The sequence below is a fragment of the Megachile rotundata genome, chromosome 2, assembly GCF_050947335.1.
Source record: "Megachile rotundata isolate GNS110a chromosome 2, iyMegRotu1, whole genome shotgun sequence".
Lineage (NCBI taxonomy): Eukaryota > Metazoa > Arthropoda > Insecta > Hymenoptera > Megachilidae > Megachile > Megachile rotundata.
Genome location: NC_134984.1, coordinates 3,542,309 through 3,556,743, shown reverse-complemented (window position 1 = coordinate 3,556,743; position 14,435 = coordinate 3,542,309). Strand labels below are relative to the sequence as shown.

At 35.6% G+C, this 14,435-nt stretch overlaps 1 protein-coding gene across 1 annotated transcript in view; it reads right to left on the bottom strand.

Annotated features, from left to right (window-relative positions):
- Positions 1-10,564: 10,564 nt before the first annotated feature.
- LOC100878130 (Golgi to ER traffic protein 4 homolog) overlaps positions 10,565-14,435 on the bottom strand; it is a 30,805-nt gene continuing 26,934 nt past the window's right edge. Inside the window, exons 6-7 of the mRNA XM_076542186.1 lie at positions 11,081-11,192; positions 10,565-10,997 (exon numbers count right to left, since the gene is read on the bottom strand). Coding sequence (XP_076398301.1) covers positions 10,968-10,997; positions 11,081-11,192 — 142 coding nt within the window. The 3' untranslated portion in view covers positions 10,565-10,967. The remainder of the gene's footprint in view (positions 10,998-11,080; positions 11,193-14,435) is intronic.

The following is a 14,435-nucleotide window of genomic DNA, read 5'->3' as shown; positions in this document are numbered from 1 at the left end:
TTTTTTTTAGATTTTTTGATCGTAAGCTATACTTGTAAAATAACTTAACTAACGTAACATAACTTTTATTCTCTAATTTTTTTAGATTTTTCGGTAAGGTGTGACAAAGTTAAAAAAATAACTATGTTAATAACTTTATTAATTAATCCTATACAGCGATTGATTTATACTAACAATAAGAAGTAAGAGTTTATTGCAACAACGTTGGCGAAGTGCCTAAGAGTCTTGTTGTGTAATCGGTACACACATTTTTCGCTCCTTACTGGACTTATATTAAAAAAAAAAATAATTTTTTTCATTTTGAGAGTGCAGAAATGAATAACGGTAATTTAAAAACGTTTTAAACGTATTTTGAAATTATTAAGAAACGAATAATAAAGATGTAATGTAAAATGTTTATGTTCAGCAGGTCACGTACCTGCGCCCAAAAAAAGTATGTAGCTGTCTCTAATGCTTCAGAATTTTTCAGAATTTTTGTGCGTTATTACATCGAAAAATAGGATAAAAACTAAAATTTCAATTTGTCCTTATTACAATCTCCGCCCGTTTGAGATACGAAATTGAAATTTGGTATGACATGTTTTTTTTTGTACTAAATGATGTATTGCAAGGTTTATTTGGGCATAATTGACCATCTTATTCGACTATATCCTTGTTAAAGCTTCTAAATGTCTTCTAAGATGCTTTTTTTTTACATAAAATGCTACTTAAACAATATCTGTCCTCACTTTGTCCAAACTTTTCCTCACAACATAATTTTAATTACGAACAGACAGATGTTCGAATAGACTAGAAAAATTCTAAAATGTGTGAAATTTTTGGTTTAAAAGAATTTGAATTTTCCTACAAGAAATATACAATATTTCGCCTTTTTTCTACAAATTTCAACTTTGAAGGAAAATTGCAATTACTACTTTAACAATTTTTTATCAATTTCGTATATTTTTAAATTTGATCCGAATTAGGACATTAATTATTATAGAACCTCCCCCTCCAAACAAATGTTAATATTTTTATTTTTAAGGTCTACATCGTTATAAGGGAAAAGAAATCTTTTGTGCACGTATGTTACGTAGTTCATACATAATGACAATTTTTTTCAATCTTTATCACGCTAATAAACATTGGGTGCAATGGTATATCTTGAATTGCTTTTATTTCTTTATGATTGACTCATCAAATAGAATCTTTTTAACTACTTTGATTACTAAATGTTGTTAGGTGCCGCATGTTTGATACTATCTTTAAAATAAATGCGAGGGATTTACAATTTAAAACTGCAGCTTTATGGAGAACACTTCTAATAAATTCAGATGCTTATTGTCTATTTTCGATATTGAAAATCAAATATTGACATCGTTGTTGCTGACAATTCTTGGCTGAATTTTTAATAAAAAACGATATTCTTGTGTCTGTAATTGTTAGCGTAAACATTTCGTATTTATTTCAGAGACAGCGTCAAGTATATGACATTTAATGTCGTAGAGTCACATTTGTTTGTTTAAGCCCATCTTCTTTGTTTACGTTATCTCAAACTTGCACCTTTCAAAATTAGACTTTATTAAACATGTGATATTTATTGCTGTCCAAAAATACCTGACTACCCTGTGGTGAAATCTATTGGAAAATCTAAAAACTTCATTTTTGGAGTTATCAACTCCAAGCTATTATCGACCTCAAATTACCGACTGCACCATAAAAATTCGTGTGGTAATGGGATGGGGTAGCTCACGCGTGCAACATTGTTTAGAGTAGATCACCGATCGATGGCGCGCGCGTTAGTTAGAAAGAGACAGAAGATATACTTCGAAACAAAGTTATTATTAATTATTCACTCATTATAAATTGCGTTATATTTTTAGCTATTATTTTATGTATTGTTTGTGATTAATTATTTCTTCTATTAAAACACATAATTTGCGTATCTAAAAATTATTAAAAATACGATTTAACGGGAAAACTTGTGAAAAACTAATTAATAATAAATCAAAGCGTATTTTTATTAATCAAACTAATATACATTTGCTACTAAATAAAGCGTAATAAAATAATAACTACTTTTTGAGCGGGATAATCCATGATTCTCTGGATATAAAAGGGCGTGCAGCAGCGGCTGCGAGTGCAGAACAATCTTGGAAGTACTACGTGCCGGACCTCTTAGGAAGCGACTAACTGGAGCAGTTTTAACTGGTAAGAGCCTACAAGATTCTTAGTTTTGACTGGACAGCGGGTATCAGCCATTTGGATACTCGATCGTTGCGTAATTCTAGCAGCTAGCTAACGCAGGCTCCCCGTTCAAACGATCTTGTCTCTGAAACTCCATAAGGAGAGTGCTATGCTCAGCCCCAGAAAAAACTAAGACATCAACGAGAGCTCACCAGTCACTCATACATATTTCTTATTTTCCTGAATTACTAATTCGCCGTCAGATTCTCGGAGTTCGCTCTGGGTAGTTTAGTAGCCAGCTAACGCAGGCTCCCCATCATTGAGCGGCTTGGTCTCTGAAGCCCGTGTCTTTTGGGTGGCGTTTCATTAATTTCAATAAATAATTAAAGTCGAGTCATTCTTATTTGCAACCCTGTTGGTCACACGTCGGTCACTTGATTCTTGCATCGTTGGGTAATTCTAGCAGCTAGCTAACGCAGGCTCCTCAATTAAGCGATCAGGTTTTGGGTGTCGATTTGTGTTCTGACAAAAAGGGCCATGAATCTAATTAGTTTAGAGTCAAACAAGGAGTAACTGTTCCACGTTTAATACAAATTTTAGAGTTTTGTAATTAACCAAATATTGTTCTGTCAGTTCTGTTAGGATCTAGATCCATTATTAAATTGCGTTATATTTTTGTGTTGCATATATCATTATAAAACCGCGTAATTGAAGTAGTTAGCTACCGTTCTGCGATTTGCGTCAACAACAAGTCTATTATACTTGCTTATAGAATTTTGCTTATAGAAATTTGCTTATAGAATTCAGTCACACATACATTTTTATATTTACTAAAGTAATTGTTAATTATAACTCTTTTTCTCATCATTATTTGAATAAACCTAATTAATGAAAGGTATTAACCTGTAGATTTCACTCTTTAACCACACGCCACCACGATCCCACATTCTTTTAGAATTAGTTATAGTAAAAACGAGTCGCTTAATAGACAAAAGCCGCTCTTTGCTTCATAAGTGCTGTAAAATACCAGGTTCTAGTACCAGGGACGTTACATTTGTTAGATTTCATACTGCTCGAAGTTTGAACGTCTTCTTCCCTCATTATACATATAAACTCTCTTTCTCTCACTTGTATCTTTGCTTACATAGATAATTATTTTATTTAAATATAACGAAATATATTTATATACGTATATACATATGTATATCTATTCTTTATATGCTTTATAAAATTTGTATTGTTTTTAATACTTATTCGTTCATTTAATACAGTCTTTCTCGTCATTTTTATTACCATGCTTGGATTTTAATGTACTTAAATCTATTACACCTATGTTTTTGGTTTCTTCAGTGTTTGCCACTTATTAAATCCTCAAAGCACACTTATTCAATAAGACATCAATCTGTTTTAATATTTTTTGATGTTGTTTCGTAGAAACTGACTCTCTAATCCACTCATTCTCTTGCGAATCCTCTGATTCGTATTCTTCTCTGTCTGTACTTTTTGCATCTCCACAAAACGTGATCTATATCTTCTCTTTCTAATGCACAACTACATTTTTGTGTAGATTTTTTGTTCTTCCTGAATAAGGATCAACTCAGATTGTAGTCGTTGATTCTTGTACTGCCCAGTTTGCTTATGGTATTTTTTTCTAAATGGTATAAGGATTTGAATCGTGGAGTTCTTCTTATTGTTCCATTCTACCTCATAGTATTTTTCCCTTTCGTTTCCGCTTACTTCAGGTATTTGTCATTCAATTTCTCTCATTTCAGGGATGTTTTATAGGAAGTCTACTTCCCCAATTGTTGCAGTTTTTGCGACCGTAATTTAATTTCTTTTTATACATAAGTGTATCAATATCTTGTTCCTTTCTATTTCTCTCATTCATTTTTCTTATTATTCCAAGGTTTTACTACTTTTCTTCAAATTCTTCATATAATTCATCATTCTTTTAACCAGATTCACTGATTCTGTAAGTATGAGCATATTTTCCTTCTTAAGTTTGATATTGTCTCGTACATGGCTTTATAAATCGCTATCACCTTTTTTCTTCTCCGAATAATTTTCTTTTAATTCTATCAATGGTAGGGGTATTTGCATAGCATCTTGAAATTACGACGTTTGCTCCTTCCTGTTTGTTCCGTCATTTCCTACTGTGTTGACTCTTTTTCTGCATATTTTCAATATTTCTGTTATTTACATCTACAAAAGTTATAACAATTTCCTTGTTATTTACAGTTCTTTTTCTAATATTTACGACAAGTATGCTCAGGTCATTTATTATAGATCCTCCGTTTTTAAACTTACTTTGCTCTTTGTTCATTTTGTTGTTTTTCGCTCATGTTTTTATATTTCATTTATCATTCTCTCCTGTCAGGTATATTCGGAAGATATCTGATACTTGTTTTTTTCGAGATTCTCGATACTTTCCCATTTCTCCACTCTTTGGGCTAATGACCATGGCAGTCGATGCCCATAAAACTAATCATCATCATCATCATCTCCACTCTTCATTATACAATTTAACTGATAATTTCTTTTTATCCTATCTTGTGTATTGTTACAAAAAGATTTAATTTAATTTTTTTCTTAATTTCTTAAAAATCTCAGTGTTTCCAAAGGTCCAAATATTGTATTTCGACTAAAAACTTTACGGCCGCAAAAGTACAAAATCAATGTTGGCCATAAAAAACCATGTTCCTTGCGGCGGTAACTAGAACCGTATCACGCTTATACCTATGATGCTTGCAATAATTATTGAGAAAACAATTAACAGCATATGAATAAGGTATAATGTCCAGAATATTGTAAAAAATTGTAAAAATAATGATATTTTGAATAAAAATGCTGATTGCCCCTCTTCACACGAAGTGATTTTAAATTATACATTTAATAAACATTGCTACAAACAACACATTTCAAAAACACGTATTCTCTATTTTAGTCTATAGTTTACGTACACAAAGTTGCATAAAAATAGATCAACATTTAGTACAAAAATTGTTGGAAATGCAATTCACGACGGTGTTCTTACATAATAGAGTTGTACTTTCTTGATTGCTCTTATCAATGTTTAAATACGTTGACAACAGTTTTTTGTTATAATGATCTCACTCTTGTTTTTCGATCGCCATAAGACACACGTTAAATGTTTAAATGTTAATATAAAGTTTTTTCTTATATCAAGATATTGTGTTTGTTTTATTCAGTTATAAAAACTCTCTGCCTGCTCCTTTTCAATAGGTTATGGGCCCAGGCATCGCGAGTGTTAAAAATTAAAAACTAAAAAGTGAAAAATCCTTTTTGGTGTATGTCGTAAAAAAAAAAAAAAACGACGGAGTGCACGAACGATCTCGAAAATTTCTCGATCCAGTGACACGCGAAATATTAAAAACATGAATACCGCAAATTCTCCGCGAATAGAAGTGCTCACCCGCGATAATTTCGATACGTGGTGGATTCAGGCAGAAGCCCTTTTTGTAAAAAATGATACGTGGCCGTATGTCTCAGGTGATATACCGATGCCGATAATCACTGGCGAAGGTGATGCGCGACGCAGATCGGAACAGCTTCAAAAGGAGTGGATCGCAGCGGATCGCAAGGCAAAGGCGGATTTCATATTATCCATTTCGCCATTAGAATTAAAACAAATTTGTGGATGTGCGACTTCGAACGATGTGTGGAAAAAGCTCGAAAGCGTGTACGCATCTAAGGGTCCTGCTAAGAAAGCGGCCTTGCTAAATAAAGTCACGTTATGCAAGATGGCTGAAGGCATAGATGTCCGAACGCATTTAACAGAATTTTATGACGCTGTCGACAAACTTCATGCAATGGACGTCGAAATTAACGGTGATCTGCTCACGGTGCTTATATTAAATAGTTTGCCCGCGAGTTTTGAAACTTTTCGTATAGCCATGCAATCGCGGGATGATTTGCCCGATCCGGATTCTCTACGGGTAAAAATCATCGAATTAGACGACGCCCGGAAACAACAAGAAAAAGGAAATGAAGACGGCGCCATGTTTGCAAAGCACGAACCATCTCGCGGACAATCACGAAAAGAACACGGAAATATCGGTAATCAAATTGGTGGCAAACAGACAGTTACCGACAGACACAATATCGGTAATAAACAAAATGTTAACGACAGACGTGTCAAATACAAGTGCGGTTATTGTCACAAGATCGGACACAAATCTGCAAATTGTTTTGCGAAAAGGAAAGCGGTTTCTCCGAGGGCAAATGTTGCCGAACAGGCACTTATCACGGAGTGTTTACATTCGTCAACCGATAATGTAATTATGCCCAAATGGTGTTTGGATAGTGGGTGCACGTCCCATTTGTACAATGATAAAAGTTTGTTTATCGAATTGGAAGAAACGCATTCTGTACTGAAGTTAGCAAACGACGCAATGATGCGAGTAACCGGAAGAGGTTATGTTCGATTGCCGGTCTCGAATGGCAAGATCGAATATTCATTCAAACTTCAGGACACATTGCCCGTTCCAAATTTAAGAGTAAACTTATTGTCCGTCTCCAAAATTGTCGACAAAGGTAATGAAGTAATTTTTTCCAAAAACCAAGCGATAGTAAAAGATTCTCAAAAACGAACAATATTAATTACGGATCGCGAAGGTGATTTATTTTTCGTTCGTCAAAAAATACAGCAAGCATGCGCGGTAAGCAGTGCGACCAAATCTAGCGCGGAAATATGGCATCAGCGCTTAGGACATTTAAATTCGAACGACATGAATTTAATGAAGAATAAACAGTGTGTTCATGGTTTAAATTTTACCGGTGTCGCGAATACGTGCGAATGCGAAATATGCTTAACCGGAAAACTAACAAGTCTACCATTTCAAACACGAACCAATCGTTCCCGTGCATTGCTCGAAATCGTCCACAGTGACGTTTGCGGCCCTATGCGCGTGATGTCACAAGGCGGCGCACGATATATCGTAACTTTCATCGATGACTACAGTCGTTATTGTACAGTTTATTTTATTCGAAATAAAAGCGAAGTTTTTTCAAGGTTCGTCGAATTCAAGAATTTTGCGGAGACGCAGACCGGACATAAATTAAAGGCTCTCCAGTCGGACAACGGCAAGGAATACTGCAACGAGGCCATGGATAATTTTCTCAGAAAATGTGGAATACGTCAAAGTTTGACCACGGTCCACACACCATAGCAAAATGGCGTTGCAGAGCGCAAAAATAGGACACTCATCGAGTCTGCACGTTGCATGCTTTTGCAATCAGGGCTCTCTCCCTCCTTCTGGGCCGAAGCAGTTGCCACTACGTGTCACATTCAGAATAGATGTGTGACACGAAGTCTTGACGAAGGTACACCTTACGATAAATGGACCGGTAAGCCTCCTTTTATAGGCTATTTTAAAATTTTTGATAGTAGAGTTTTCGTACTCAATAAAACACCGAATAAATGGAAATTCGAGAAGAAATCAAGGCAAGGAGTGTTCGTAGGTTACTCCGAAGATAGGAAAGCCTATCGCATTTGGATCCCAGACGAGAAGAAAATTGTCACATCGCGTGATGTCAAATTTTTGGATGAATTTGGGCCAAAGACCGAATACAAGGACTTCGTATCAGATAGTGAAGAAGCCTTGAATAAACAACATATTGAGGTACTTCCATATCACCATGTTGCAGATAGCCAGTCAAGGAATAATGATGATCTGGAGACGTCGCAGGCTCTTGAAGAAGAAAACCCTGATGGCAATGTTGAGATCAATCGTAACCAAGATGCCAATGCCTCTACCCCATCGACGAGACGTGGACGTGGTAGGCCTCGCCTCGTGCGTATTGGAGGTCATGGTCGCCCATTGAAAGTCTATTGTCAGACACGCGTAGCCACCGATCGTATCCAGGATAATCGTACCGTAGTCGAAGATGTTGGAGATAACTGCATCGCAACGACTCAAACCAACGAAGTTCGCAACGCATCCGAAAACGAAGGCGAACTGTCATCGAATAAAGTGTCTCAAGACACGAATCAAGATCGTGATCGTGGATCGGTGGATGATGATGAGGAACTAGAATGGCATGATGCTGGCTTTGCAATGAGTGCATCAGAAATATCGTGTACTCAGGCTCTGAATGGTCCGGACGCCGAAGAATGGAAGGATGCCATTTACACTGAAATCAAGAATCTTGTTGCAAACGACACTTGGATGTTGGTAAATAAACCGAATAATCAAAAATTTGTTGATTGCAGGTTCGTGCTCCGAAACAAATATAATGCCGATGGTAGCTTAGAATGTCGAAAGGCCAGGCTCGTAGCGAAAGGATTTACGCAGAGACCCGGGATAGATTTTCATGATACCTTCGCGCCGATGGCACGACTCCAGTCTCTCAGGCTGTTGATGGCACTATCCGTAGAACTTGACCTTCATATTTCTCAGTTAGATATCACAGCCGCCTATCTCAACGGAGACATCGACACGGATGTTTATATGCGTATTCCGGATTACCTGGATGAAATGTTAAAAGAAATCATTGGCAGAGAAGGGGATCAAATTATTGCAAATAAGGCAAGAATGATGCAGCAGTGTCTCTCGAGCGGAGCACGTACTTGTAAACTTAAAAAGGCCTTATATAGACTTCGCCAAGCTGGTCGACAATGGAACGCAAAATTAAATGAAGCTTTTCGCGAAATTGGTTTAGTTTCCACTAATGCTGACCCTTGCGTATATACTGACAAGAAGGGACAAGGAACAACGATTGTATTGGTTTATGTCGCCGACATTTTAATTGCATCGAATAATAAATCACGAGTCGATGAGATCAAGCTCGAACTGTCCAAAAGATTTTTAACAAGAGATCTTGGAAACGCAGAATTTTGTCTTGGGATTCAGATCTTTCGAACAAGGGAGAGTTTAACATTGTCTCAAGAAAGCTACATCAAGGATGTTCTGAATAGATTTCATATGGAGGACTGTAATCCTGTAAAAACTCCGTTGGCCATTGGAACAAAACTCGAAGAAGAGTCGGATGGTAACAATGGTGACTCAGAACTTCCCTATCGAGAGCTTATCGGTGCCCTGATGTACATAGCTTTGGGCACGCGTCCTGACATATCTCACGCTGTGAGTGTACTAAGTCAGTTCTGTAGTAACTATCAGAAGATCCACTGGCTGGCTGCGAAAAGAGTTCTTCGGTATCTTAGGGGAACTGCAACTCATGGGCTCATTTACAAGAAGGGCCAAAAAGAATTAATTGGCTATGTCGACGCCGACTGGGCAAATTGTGCACTCGATCGAAGATCTTTTACTGGTTTTGTTTTTATTCTTGTAGGTTCTGCTATTACCTGGGAGTCGAGGAAGCAGCGCACAACGGCTTTATCCTCAACGGAGGCCGAGTACATATATGGCTGTCAGCGATGCAGCCAAAGAAGGTATTTATCTTCTAGGTTTTCTTAAGGAGCTAGGGCTTCAAAATTTTGCTCAACTCAGACTGTATAACGATAACCAAGGAGCGCAGAAGCTGGCCCGCAATCCATTGTTTCACGCAAGGACAAAACATATAGATGTACGTCATCATTTCATACGCCAGGTTCTTCGAGATCATCCAATCAAGCTGGAATATCTGTCCACCGAGTCTATGCTGGCAGATGTATTGACCAAGGCGCTTTCCCGTGTAAAGCATGAAGAATGTATTTCAGGTTTAGGCGTATTACCTGTTCACGATTTTAAGAGAACACCGCGGAATTGAGGGAGAGTGTTGGAAATGCAATTCACGACGGTGTTCCTACATAATAGAGTTGTACTTTCTTGATTGCTCTTATCAATGTTTAAATACGTTGACAACAGTTTTTTGTTATAATGATCTCACTCTTGTTTTTCGATCGCCATAATACACACGTTAAATGTTTAAATGTTAATATAAAGTTTTTTCTTATATCAAGATATTGTGTTTGTTTTATTCAGTTATAAAAACTCTCTGCCTGCTCCTTTTCAATAAAAATTTAAACAAAAACTAAATTTTCAAAACATCATTTAACCAAACAAAGTTCATTAAAATTTGTTTATACAGAAAAGTTCTCTATTAAAAGACCCACAATTCAAAAAAAACTTCCAATTATCTCTTTTAATTCCGGAGATATTCCCAAAAATATGATTTCAGCCCTTAACTTTGAGGGCTATTATCACCCCTTCAATATGAACAATGACCGATAAAAAAAATACATGTCAAATATTTTCTTGAGAACTATCTTTTACATAAGCTTCATTAAAATCGGTGTGTGCCGGTTCGATATGTTGCCTTGTTAGTGTCACGGGAACTGGGGCACAAAACTTTAAAAAAATCGGAGATTGTTCCACTTACGCGGTCCCTAATTCCGTAGAAAGAGGATTAAGGGGCAGAGGTTCGATATAGCCGTAACTTTTCGAAACACAATGATCTTATTTTATTCTGTACGGGGTCTTTTATACAAATTGTCTTTAGGTGGAGGGGCCTAATCGGGTCCTAGGGTCGATTAAATAACGAATAATCTTTTAATTTTGCGTCGCCTCCGAAAAGGTTGAAATGTATTTAATATAATACCTAACGAGTAAATAGGTTTCATTCATATCTGTTACGTAATTGTATGATTGAATGAAATAGAAATTACTTCATTAGGAAATAGAAATTATTTTATACTTTTTAGTGCATTTCGAAGTCGGCGTATTTTTTTTCTAAAAATTATTTTATTTTCTATACATATAACTCGACAGCACGTCGCGAAGTAGATGTTAGTGCGTATAGACTCTTCAGGCACTCCGTCGAAACCGCTTGAACCGCCTCAATCATCTCGAAACGATGTTCTTTAAGGCTTCCTTTAATGCGAGGGAACAGAAAAAAATCAGAGAGAGCCATATCTGGACTGTAGGGTGGTTTCAAAATTTTAAATTTCCCGCACTTTGTCGACATTCATATCGGATCGGGACGATGTCGGTCGTCCAACGCGTTGCTCATCCTCGACGTCTTCACGGCCATCTTTGAACTTTTTGTGCCACTCAAAGACACGCGTTCTGGACATGTAATCATACAAAATATTAATTTATAAAATTTCTGCTAAAATAATTGTAGCAATAATTAAGTGTACGAATACTTTTGTCCCGACAATTTCGTACAGTGTCGTGAATTTCAAGTCAATTCAAATTACTACATGATATTATTGCCTTCAGTTTTGAATCACTTGTTGCTGTAATTGTTATGTATAATATACAACTATATATGATTAAATATATACTTAATAATATAGAAAATATTGTTGCTCTTATTTCTATATTTTAAGTGTACGAATACTTTTATCCTCCACTGTATGTATATTACTATTTAATCACTGCTTATCTACTCTTTTTAAAAATCACAGCACCGTGAGGACTAATACATAAAATGTTCCAAACGATCATTCATAATTTTAAAATAGAAATAGAAGAAAGTTGTGAAGAGAAAAATTAATGGGTACAGTATTGATTCGTAACAAGCAACAATTTTGTGATTCGTAACAAGCAAATTTCTATCCCCTCTTCTTTGTTTGAAGTCGGCCGCTGAGTGAGAGATCCGAGAAAGAGTGAGATGTCCGTGAAACCGAAGAAGTCATAAATTTTCACGGACGACCGAACAGTTTAGTGGAAAGAGGACAGAACATATATATTTTTTTCTCACTCTGATGTATAGCGATTCTGTCATTCATTCATCTGATTCTACATCGATTCGTAATAAGCCACTCGCTCGGGTTTGGGCAGTTGCTTGTTACGAATCTGGTATATTATTCCATTCACGAAATCTTACTACTATTAAAAAGAGAAAGCATGCTATGTTCTGTCCTTGTCTAAAGAATAACATCGCTGCTCGACCGATTACTTTATAGTTTACCGCTACCGTCGTCGCGCTCGGGAACAAAGGCAAGCCGAAAATATACCTGATTCGTAACAAGCAACTCGCCAGACCCGAGCAAGTTGCTTATTACGAATCAATACTGTATAATAAAATTTTAACCCGGTCCATTTCTCAGCGTAGAAAACGCAATGTTGAGTGTACAAGCAATATTTTAAAAGTTGAACTTTAAGCACCACATAAATGTACGTATTTAACATAATATCAACAGATACTTTACTAACCACGATTGCTTAATTATATTTTTTTAGTGATAACGTGGTTTAGATATTAGATTCGGATATAGTATAGTATCTAGGCTGAAAAATTTGTTGGATTCGAGTTAAAAAAATTTAATCTAAAGAAATGTTTACGGGGTACTGTAGCTCACTAAAATAAAAATGGACATCTTTTGCGACATAAATAAACATGTTATAAAAAAATAAAAATTTATACAGTATTCAAATTATTTGTTTGTTTTCTAATGTTTCTTTTGTTAAGATACTCTTATAAATGTGATAATTTTTCTTTTCGCATTTTACCATATTGTAAATACATTATTCCAGCTAACTTTAGTTTCATACTGAAACTATGGTCGACAGGCTTCACTGGCTGAAAATGGATAGTCGTTCGATGACTAACCATTTTATAAATAAGAACGCTTCTTGCTCGTATACAATTTTTCGCAGAAGTGTGCGTCTGATACTTTGGCGATCAGCAAGCAGAGAACTGAAAACCAATATGGTACTGCGTGTAACACGCATATTTTTAATCACGGAAAATACGATCAATACGATGTTTGATCAAGAATTTCAAGGAAAATTCAATCTCTAAATTCGAGTGAAAACTCGAAATTCGAGCAATGAGCTATAAGACATGATGATGTACACTACTGATGTACAGTTAAGAGTTAAATGTTCGAAAATTATTAAGTAATTAATATTTAAATATATTTTTGTATGAAGACATAAAAATTATTAGTCATATAATTCCTGAATCAGAAAATGGAAAGTTATATTAAACTGGCAAAATATTTGCTTTGTTCATATGTACATCTAGTAGTTCTAATACATTGTTGAAGCAAATCGGATGACCTATACCACTCTTTTTAAAGTATAAGTTGTATTAATGCATATAAATCAGTATTTTATCTAGTTTGACGTATCTCACTATATCTTTAATCTCTTCTTATTAGTATACAATAAGCAGATTTACAGCTTGCATTATTTTCATTTTTAATGAAGAAATATCAATTATACTATTGCTACTTTCATCTCTTACGTGTGTGTAAGACTCCTAATAGGTTCTGATAGTCAAAATCGGTGTAGTTTGACTATATTTATTAAATACTATGTGAAAAAACTTGTGAAAAAAGTTAAAAAAGAATGGTGCCCGAAAAATACAGTTTAGCACTGATTTTCATTACAAGCAAAATTTAATGCAATGTTACCGACTGTTTTTCGCAAATATCTTGAAAACCAAGACAGTTATATAAAATCGTATGCAAAACATTCAATTCTGCTTATAATTGTTATATATTTAACGTAATTTGAAGTAATTTTGACCGCATACATTATTAATTAATTATTATTTAATTGCCATTTTTAACGGATGTTGTCACCTATGTTTTCATATTTTAACAAATTGTAGAAAAATATATGAAGAATAATTCTTTCTTGTCTTTGGCACAAAATTATACTGGCCAGGACAAGGTTATCCTAACTTACAACATACATGAATCCTTCACAAGTCGAAATGATAAGATCATTTTACTTTTAGCTAGCTTATAACTATGAATAATGCTATGGATTGTAAACGTTATGATTATTATACTTTTCGTGTATTTTGACTGATTTAATACCCGGGTTGGGTACGTATGTAATTGTAGGTTAGTAAACATTGCAGGAGCATTCGGCTGTTGGTGACGGCATTACGGCGATGCAGGATTCGCGGTGCGGGGAGAGCGGCGCGTCTTCTCCTCCGTATGGTGTGAGCCTCGCGTGTTTTGTCAAAAATTGCAAGAGAATCGGAGTAGCGTTGAAATCGGAGCAGCGTCGTTACGAGAAAAGCATGCGTCGGAAGCGTGTTTGTATACGAGTCATTGCGTTTTCAAATATATTTCATATTACCAAATTCAAATCGGGCGTGCATTTATTTCATTGCACTCAATAAATCCTACATAATTTAAATTCTACTAAGGATTTTTAATCGGAGGGATTCGTGCCTCCAAGTACTGAATAGCGGAGTGGTCTGTTTGGTCGTTGAAGAAAGTTGGAAACGATTCATGTAATAAGAAACACTAACATTATCTAGACTTCGAAATATTGTAGCAAATTCGCTTTGTTTATCGCAACGCAGAATCCGCTCATAAAATACCGAATGGTTGCGATATT